Source organism: Atta colombica, unplaced genomic scaffold, assembly GCF_001594045.1.
Source record: "Atta colombica isolate Treedump-2 unplaced genomic scaffold, Acol1.0 scaffold121, whole genome shotgun sequence".
NCBI lineage: Eukaryota > Metazoa > Arthropoda > Insecta > Hymenoptera > Formicidae > Atta > Atta colombica.
In genome coordinates, this window is record NW_017259208.1 from 1,278,238 (window position 1) to 1,288,871 (window position 10,634).

General features: G+C 32.2%; 1 protein-coding gene across 1 annotated transcript; it reads right to left on the reverse strand.

Annotated features, from left to right (window-relative positions):
* Positions 1-1,208: 1,208 nt before the first annotated feature.
* Positions 1,209-4,498, reverse strand: LOC108694634 (protein odd-skipped). Its single transcript, XM_018204235.1, has 2 exons — positions 3,924-4,498; positions 1,209-1,551 (listed from the first exon to the last, which is right to left on the reverse strand). The coding sequence occupies exons 1-2, from the start codon at positions 4,496-4,498 to the stop codon at positions 1,209-1,211; spliced, it is 918 nt and encodes a 305-aa protein (XP_018059724.1).
* Positions 4,499-10,634: the final 6,136 nt, after the last annotated feature.

Sequence of the window (10,634 nt, forward strand, 5' to 3'; positions counted from 1 at the left end):
TGAATTAATTTCAGAGTCTTTAGAATGCTGATCTAGCATACAAATGAGATTTATGTATGTATCTCGAATTTACTAGAGGAAAGAAAAAAGAAAGAATGCGCGTGAAAAAATAAACTATAACTAATAGAAATCTAAGGAATCAAAAATAATATAAAATAGTTATTCAATTGTTATGTTTCCAGAACTAACAATAAGCAAAAAGATCCATAAACTTCAATTGAAATTAATTAAAATTTAATCGATCTTTTGCTTTCTTATAATATTGAAATATAAATTAGCGATTGTTTCGTGTAATTATATATATGAATATATAAAACAATAGACTGATTTAGTTGTAACCTTCGAAGCAGTTTTGATGCCTTCTTCCCCATACTGTTCGCGTTTAACATGCACCTAAAAAAGACCTGATATTCTGCCTCAGAAATAATCATAGTAAATGTAATAATAATAATTATATTTTATTTAATAATTATATTTTATTTAAAATTTATAGAATAATTACAAATATATGATTTTATAAATTTTAAGTAAAATATAATTATTACAAATTTTCATAAAAATGTATATATTTAATAATAACAAAATTTAATTTTTTAATTTATTAATATTTATTTAAAAGGAAAATTTCAACCTGTCATAACTTGACATTTGAAAGTTACGATCATAGATTTGTTTGCGTTGCTTGCACTTTTTGCTTTCAACATTTTCGCTTTCCTTCTTTTCAATATACTTACATTTATCTCATTCTACAGACATTGGGGCTTTCAAACAATGCAAACAAATCTCATATTTATTATACGTTTTTGAGGCAGAATGTCGCATATCTTAGTAACATCTCGTTAAAAATGCGAGTGGTATAGGGGGAGAGGAGAGGCGGGGAGCATCAATAGAAAATACAGCTAAGTTGCAACTAAATTTGGCCATTGAATCAGTGGCATTCATATTAAAAATTAAAAATTATTATCGGCAATTTTTCTCAGCACTTTTGAAGCCAATCCAGTTGATGCTAGAGCGCACAAATGAAAATATATAACTAAAGTATATAATAATGTGTGTAATATTAATAATAATAATATGGGATAACTTACTCCGTAGACCTTATAATGCGTAGAAAACGAGAAAATATAATACAAAGCAAAAACAAGAAAATATAATACAAACGCAAAAATGAAATGCACGCAGATTAAAATTAAAAGGAATTATAGTTTCTAACGTCTCATAATATCCTCTATAGTGAAGCCGAGCTTGTGCGTGCTCTTCGGCATTGGTAGGAGACCGCTCACCCGCTCTGCTATTTGTCTAACCTCTGATGACATGATCCTCGAGTCCGATGCTACCGAAGTCTCGATCCTGAGGTCCTGCGGAACATCCGCATGCGTAAGAAGATGTGTCTTCAGGTTGCTCCTCTGATTGAAGCTCCGACCGCATACCGTGCACTTGTGTGGTGACTCCTCCATATGCATGACTTTATGAACTGCCAGAGTCCTACTTTGGCAAAACCCTTTGCCGCACTCGTTGCATTTGAACGGTTTCTCCTTGCTGTGTATATATCTAAAATGTAAAAAAATTCGTCAGCCTTGATTGCCGAGCCAGCAATCTCTTTTTTTTATTATCTAGTTTTCCATTAATGAATTTATACATCCATATCCTGCAGAAACTAACAATAACAATACATCAACAATATAATATCCAATAATGTGACTGTTATACAATTGTATTATATTATATTATTGAAGAGAAAATTATAATATTAATGTAATGTTATTGTTAGTTTGTATTCTGCGGCACATAGTCTGATAAAAAATAATTTTATGAATATCACAATAATTTTTTCTATTTTGTAAATTGATTTCTTTCATGTTTGATAATTTTTACTTTATTTTCGATAAAACTTAACTTTTTTTCTCCTTCTAACCGATGTATAATTGTATTTAGCTTTCATCATCAACAATAAGTTGATGATAGAAATAAATTGATATTTCTTGTTTTTACAGGAATGCGGATGATAGCAAGCATTGATAACGATAACTTATATGGCTGATATCGATATTTTTAATCCTTACAAGCGGAACAAAAATAAAATTGTTTATGTAAAAAAATTGTGTTTAAAATTTTTACGAAAATTTTACATACAATTAATTGCAAAATCACCGAAATTATAGTAATTTTCATTAATGAAAGTTTATATACTATGGTGATATACAATGATGAGTTACTATGATAAATTACTACGACGATTTTGTAAGCATCAATTGTTGCTTACAATAAATGACGTGTGTTGATCTCTTGACTTTGTTTTGCATTCCTGCGTAATCATACTGAGAACATCCATATATATATGTATGGTCAGAAATTTAAGAAGCATTTGAAGAGTTTTGTTCAAAATAGATTTTCCTAACAATATATTTAATACTAAAATGTAATATTATAATATCTATATACACGTGATGTTTTTATAAAAAATATTCCGATACTACATGATATGATGACAATAATACTATTAATCGATAAATGAGCCGCGAGCGATGAGAATACTCGTTTTATAAAAAATTATTCGATCTACTGTAACAGCTAGATGGTGAAATGAATAAACTAAAAATTATACCAGTCTAAATAAACGAATTAATAAAGTTTTACGCTGACATTACAGGGATAACGATTACGATAAAAAAAATATTTCCAGATTATTAGAGAAGTTTTGCAATATAAAAATATAATGTGTATAAAAATATAATGTGATAAACACTAAAGTTACGTTATTTAGTGGAAAGTTGAAACTGCACAGTTTGTCTTTTCACTAAATAATGTGACTTTAACGTTTACCGTATCTGGATACATAATATTACAAAAACTATCTATTAACTAACAATATCAATGTAAATGGAAACGGAAATCTTCCTTAGAAAAATTTTATAAAAGTATTAAATAGTTTATTTAAAAGGAATTAACTCCTCAAAATTTATTTTCTACAAGAATTTTCATATCTATATTCTAAAAAATATAGAATTAAATTAAATATATAGCAATCATCAATGTTTATTGATTCAATCACCAATATTTTTTCATCAATAAGGCTAATTCTACAATGTATTTTTTGTTTTCTATTTTTTGCTGTTTGTCTCTTGTTGATTAAAAAGGCAAGAGACAAACAGAGACAAATAGCAAGAAATAGGAAACAAAGAGCATATTGTAGAATTAGCCAAAAATATCATAAAATTCGTTTTGTATAGTGCTTCATCTAACATCATGTAAACTGGTATCGAGATACTACCGTGTCTCCTAATACTTTTTGAAGGTCGCAAAAAAGATCATAAAAACTTTTCACAAACAATATATTTAACACGTCAAGGATAATATGTACAAAAAATTAAAGAATAGACGTTTCAGATGTATAGAATAGACGAACAGCAAATTACCGGAAACATTCAAAGAAAAAACTTTTAAGTTTAATTCTTCATGGATGTTCTCAAAGAACTTTGAAAATTCTCTTTTGAACAATAAACGACATTTATTTCTTCAGTGTATCCATTAATTGCATTATTAATACATTATTGTGACAAGTTCATTAACTTTGCATTATTTTAACTTGACGTATTCTTATTTAAAAATTTTGTACTTATATACTTCGATATAATTTTACTTACTTTTAATTCAATTAGTTATGGAAAAATCAGTTAAATTAAGATTCAAATTTATCCAAGTTCACTGTTGCAGCATTATTATCACAAAATTTAATAAGTTATCAATTATACCATTAACATATTAAAATCACGCCGTTTTTTTTTGTTATTATCTTCCTTTTATTAAATTATTCTGCAACTTTTATTTCGTATCATAAACGATATAACTTTGTGCCATGTAAACATATAACGTATTTTATCATTATCGAAATAGAAGCATCTATTTTAAAAGTGAATACTTACCGATGATCCCTCAAATGATCCTGCCTGCGAAAAGCCTTCCCACATATGTCGCACGAGTATGGTCGCTCGTCGGTGTGCGTCCTTTCGTGAATTAGCAGGTTGTAGCTCTTCGTGAACTGTCGATTGCAGAACTTGCATATGAATTGTTTTTTAGGCCTTTGACCCGTTGATCTTCGAGCGAGAAACGACGGAGGCTGCGGTGGCGGCGGTACCGGAAACATGGTGCCCGGATGACTCTGATAGTATAGATAAGGGCGTTGGGGGCAACAACCCCTAAACGTTAATAGGGCTGCGTCTTTCAACCAGTTACTGATAAGAGTGGTCTGATAGTTGCTAGCACTGTGCGTTGGCTGAAGATGTTGCGGATGGTGCTGCTGGATATATCTGCCGTTGAGAAAATTTGATTTGGCCCATTTCGAGGTTGAAAAAACTACATGTTGTTGTTGCTGCTGATGTTGCTGTGGATGTTGCTGTTGATGCTGATGCATCGATCTGTCGATCGTCGGCGGTGTTTGCGGTGGCGTTAGCGGCTCTGTTTTCGTCTCCATCTGTGTCCTCCCCGCACCCCCGAGCATCAAAAGGCAAAATAAAACCGGACTGACGCGAAAATTAAATGACCTTCACTTTAAGAATGATCGATCGTGGGCGATCGACGCCTCGCTCGCGAGACCCACATTCGTTTCGAATTGGGAACGAAAGCGAGCGCAGTCGAGGAACCAGCGAAAGAGAGAGAAAAGGACTTCGGAAAAAAAAAGGAATAAGAAGATATTTACTCGAGAGTCGGCGCGATACTAAACGGCTGAATGCCATAGTCGAGCCCAGAGGATCGCCGTTTACCTGGCGCCAACGACGACGACACGGTGGCTCCTCCTACCGTGTCTCGTACGCTGGATACGCCGGTTGGCGGCCCGACTTCCACAGGGGCGGAGCTTCCGGGTTGGGGTGACCCCGCGGGGCGTCGCGACGCTACCCATCCGTGGACAGCCGTGTTCTCCCGCCGCCGTCGTCGCCACGCGTCCACAAGACGCCGGAGGGGGTGGATGGAGCTGCCGTAGAAGGGAGAGGGAGAATATGATGTTCCGACGACGTAAGTTGAAAATGTTACGCTGATGAAAGATGGAATGCGCGCGTGCAAGCGTGTATGCCACGCATACGTACACACTTTATATATACATACTGTATATGTTGATCGGTGATAAAATTTACACGTAATCTCGTGTAAATTAACGTAAGTTCATCAGATTCGGATGCCACAGACTGGCATCCGAAAATGATGAACAATTTTGATTAAGTCGAGAAGAAACACACCGGCCAATGTATCTTTATCTCCTCGATTTAATAATAAATCTCTTATGATCTCTATATCTAAAAAAAAGTATAACGAAGCATAAAAAGAAAAGTTTGCTGTTTAATGAATATTTATGTGTTCAAAAATTTAAATAAAATTCTCTTTGTTGAAGTACCGAAAAAACAGGCGATTTATAGAGAAATATTAAGGATTCTTTCTATTCTCTTATCGAGATGTGCTAGTACAAGAAGCTTTTCTCAATTTTTCTCGACTACGATAAAATTACATGAAAAAAGATACATTATTTCAATGGATAAATGACAATTTTTCATATGCGAAAGTAAATCCCCGCGCGTAACGTATGTAACCAACACGTACATATACGTGAAAATGGGGACAATTCTGTTACTACAAACTCCATTGCAGTCAACGGACGAGCATGTTTCCAGCATGATGCATCGAGTAATCGACTCATGCAAGTTTTCATGCGAGCCAACCACAGAGTCGACGGGCGCGAACCACCCCTACCGTAGGGATTACATATCACGAACCATTAGTATATAAACAACATGGCGCCACTAGCATGTTTTGTAAAACGATATGAATTATCATTGTGTTCTAGTCGAATAGATTTATATTTTACTTTTATAATATTTCTAAAAAGACCTGACAAAATTATGGAAAAAATAAAATACATGAAAACATTCTTTCATTATTTAAAGTAATTATATATTTAAATAGTTATATATTTAAAATTATTAATTATATAATTTTCTATATAGAAATTTTCTATATATAGAATATACGTTTTGTAATTATGTAAAAAAATTTTTAATTTTTTTTATTTTTCAGATTTTCGAAAGGCAACGACAATAGATTAATCATTTTTAATAATGTGTAAAATCATTGTTTTGTCGCGTACGTATAGTGTAGTTACTAATTGGAACAGGCACTTTTACTCTTAACGTAATCCATAATCCATCTTCCTCGTTCTCATCCAATATTCTTTTTCGATGTATGGTCCAGTAATCTCATTATACGTTAACGATGCAGCACAGCATGATATTTGGGTTATCGATGCTACCGATACATTCGCTACGAATTTACATCAATGTCAAGGAAGATGAATCTTTATGTAAGCTGTATTAATGAGTAACAAACTGATGAAACCTGTTTGGAAAACGATTGATTTTAATGATATTTATCAAGTAGTTATTATCATACACATCTTAAGTCAAAAATCGTTAATACATTGGAATTTCAAAAATTCTTATTAAGATAACGACGCACACGATGTCTGTCTTTCAATTTTTTATCATTTAAATCGTTGTTTTTATATATTAAACGTTTAATATTCAATGCAAGATAATCTTTATATTAGATAAATAAAATTCAAAAGAAGAAAGAGAGAGAGAGAGACAGAGAGAGAGAAAGAAGTGATACTTAAAGCTAAAGCTAGTATTCATAATCAGTTTTTATATTCAAGAGCGTCTTAAGTTTGACCTTGAGGTGTCACGAGCCAATCAAAAGGCCATATTAGCGTCTTAAGACATTATTTTCAGACGGTCTTAAAATAAGAATCAACTATGAATACCGGCCTAAATGTGAAAAATGTCTAATTTTAAAAGCTTAATTTTTAAAAGAATTTATTCAATAAAAATATTTTGGATAATTTTAAAATAATGAATAATTAATTTAAAAATACGTTGAAAATTAATATATAAAGGATAAAATCTGGATTGCTGAAGATGACTCAAAATAGGGGCACCGAGGCTCGTCACTCAATGCAATTGACTCGTGATCTGTAGATTCGGTTTTGATCTCATCTGCACCCCATATATGCGATTTTTCACATTTGCCGTTCGAATTCGGCATTAAACTGTAAGTTCCCTCGAGTGTTGACAAATTCTAAGAAGTAAGAATGCAAATTACTATCAAATGCAAAAACAAAGCGAATCTCTGTTTCCCGAAGAGGCTAAAGAACTAAAAATTGATCCGCATGATACTATGACTTCTCAAATGGGATCGGAAAACCAAATTCGGGGAATATACTAAGGCTCAAAATAGAGTCAAAACGTTCAATTAACTGTTGGACAACATAATATCACAATAAAAATGTTTAATTAAAGTTTTTATATAATTTTGTTGCGCATGATTAATCGCGCTCTATTCTCATTAGCCTTGTTTGATTCTTCTTTAATTGTTTTAAAATATTGTTTCGGTAAAATGAACACAAAGAAAGTCGATAACTAATGCGCGGCAAAATACCATGAATAGTATCATTATCGATAACAATATGATATGTAAAGATTTATCTTATCTATTTATGGATTTATAACAGCACAGACAGTATGACACCGACGTAAAGGCATATTAACATTCGCGAGTTGAGAAGGAAGCTTTTATCGATCGCGCGAAATTAGGCGAGTTATTTACAAAGATATTTCGGATTTGCCGCTTCTACCATTTACAAATCATTTAAATAACTTAATGTTCGATTTTCCTCTAGTAATACTATCGATTATACTAATTATTTGACGTATAATCTTTAATTTTTATAAAAAATTAATAAATTCGTTCTTCACTCACTCTTTAATAAGTAAATACAAAATTCATGAAAAATAAAAACAAATACAATCTCATAAACACCTCATTAAATATCTCTAAACAATAATTTTTTATCCGTAGATAGAAGATTTGCATATAAACTTTTTTATTTTTAATTTTTCATTACTCGCAAAGAATATTCAGGACACTTCTGCCTTATAAATTTGCTAAATATATAAATGCTTTTTATACATTGTATGTATACTATTTAGCGCAAAATTATGTATATTATTATCTTTATTATAAAATTCATAATAAAAAAAATTTGCATTTATTTTATCAAAAGGACAAAAAGAATGTATAGAGAATATTATAAATCTTTATTTCATTGTATATCATCAAATGAAATATTGAAAATTTTTATAATGTTAGGGTATCAGAAACACACAGGTAATTACGTTTAAAAAAAAAACCACACGCGTATAGGATATTTTTCTGAACTTTGCAAACTTCGAACGCGAGTACAGTGTTCTGCTCGTTTTTCCTGTAAATTCTTCCGACGTGCATAAAAAAAGCGCATGGGAAACTGACGGTATTTCACTGATCGCTTTTCGCCTGGAAAGTAATCTTGCACAAGGGAGGTATGCCTGTAATCGTTATCGTTTCTCGATCACGCTACAGAAATAGGATGAAGGGTTGGGGGAGAAAGGAGGAGTGAAAGGGAGAGAGAAAGAGAGAAAGAGAGAGAGAATAGAGGGAGAGACGACTCTTCGAAACCTGTCTCGTATAATTCCACAAAATGTTTAGCATACAAAGACAAATATAATGGTCGCCGAGATGAGGTTGCGACGAGATCACGGGCCCCGGGCGGGGATGGTTAATTCAGTTTCAAGCTCCATCAGGCAGGCAGATCCCCTCGCTGCCCGTCCATCCCCTTCGCACGCTCTCGTCACCCCTGAAGCGTCTTTGTACGTCGCCGTCATCCATCTATCTCTCTCGTTTCCTCTCTTCCCTCTCTCTCTGTCTCACACACACACACACACGCACGCACGCGCGCGCATGCACACATCTCACACACACACACACACACACACACACACACACACATCTCGTTTGCGCTTTGCCACTCCTTGCAAAACTACACAGGTACTGGAACTACCAAATTGAACATATACTTGCTAGAACTTGCACTGCACCCTCTCTGCTTCTCTCTCTAACATCGGATTAAGGTTCCTTTGAAACGGCAGTATTTATACGTCCTGAGATTTTTTTACCATGTATTTTTTTTAATAAAAAGAACGTTAACAAATTTAAAACCATTTTTATTCTTCTAAAAGATACTCAGTTTAATATTGCACGTTTAATGTTGCGAGTATGCGTGGGAGGTAGCAGAATACAAAACCGTGTAAAAACGTGCGTGTAAAAACGTATGTTTAAAATATATTTAACAGATATGTAATTTATTTTAAATAAAAGAAAAATCTCAGAATCAAAATATTCACTTACATGCATTGATAAGTAAAATATGTCTTCAGAAAAGCGACTAGTAATTAGTTATAAGTAACAAGTATTTCCCAAAGAACACAAATTCGTAATGTTTACATTGATATTTTACATGACTACATAGACAAAAATTCATTGATGTAACCACATGTAGCATGTTATGAAATGACGTCAAAATATCAAAATATTCAAATTTCAATGTGAATTACATAGAGTGAAAATTGATGTAATTTTATTTAATTTTAATTCCATATTACTATCCTCTAGTTTTATCCCCGTTAAATTTTATCAGTAATTCTATATGGATTATATGTATTAAAATCAAAATGGAAATGTTTACGTAAAATTTATGTCCAGATTTTGAGAAAAAATTTGAGTTGGAGGAGGAGGCAATAAAATCACAAGATTGTGGATAGGATATCATGTCAATCAATTTTTGCGTATCCATGTAATTTGCATAAAATACATAAATTAAACATAGTGTTTCCGTTCGATTCGATCGAGGAATTCACGTTTGAGTTAGTTTCTGTATATAGGATTAAAAAATCTGATAGACTTAGTACCTTCATGACAACTCAACACTGTCTCGTATTGAGTTGAATTGAGTTAATTATTGTAGTAGCAATGAAAGCAATCAGAAAGGCAATAAAAAGGAATTTCATAACATTTTACGAATTATGAGATATATGCTCTTTTATTAATTTATGCTAAGATTAAATTTACTTACTGTTACAATTATATACAGTATATAATTGTATATAATGTAAGATACTATATATAATTATCGGAAGCACTAATCACAAACCTGTTCTCAAACTGATTCTAGATTGATTTCTAGGAAAGCTGACAAATTTTTTATTTTTTTCCCCATCTTCTTTCTGTATCATTCATTGCGGATTATCTTAGATCCTCTCAAAGTCCAAGAACACTTAAGACTCGAGATACTGACATCTTTACCAGACGGTGACAGTCTGTTTATAACACAACTTTCAGAATTAACTGCTCTCATGCAAAGGGTGAAAAGTTTGTCACAACCCGACTTGAACTGTGATTTAAACGGGTCCATTTTATGTGGAGTAAATTTTCATGAGAGAAGATTTATGTTTAACGAAGAAATGGTTCGATTATTTGTAAATAAAAACTATAAAAATTAAAACAAATTTAGTATTTATAATCAATTTAACAAATTATTAAATCCAAATAGAAAGATTTTTAAAAAATGATAATAAAAATTTGAGACAATTTAACAAATATCTCAAAAGTAAATATTAGGTATGGAAAAAAGTTCGTAGCGTTTTTTCCATTAGATGGCAGTAAAAAAACGCCACGAACTTTTCCCCATACCTAATATATCAATTAAATTAAAAAATTGA

Bases quoted from the DNA above. Each gene is read 5' to 3' on its own strand.
- LOC108694634 (XM_018204235.1), bottom strand. From the start codon at position 4,498: ATGCTCGGGGGTGCGGGGAGGACACAGATGGAGACGAAAACAGAGCCG. The intron at 1,552-3,923 runs GTAAGTATTCAC...TTTACATTTTAG, and splicing joins GATCATTTGAGGGATCATCG to ATATATACACAGCAAGGAGA.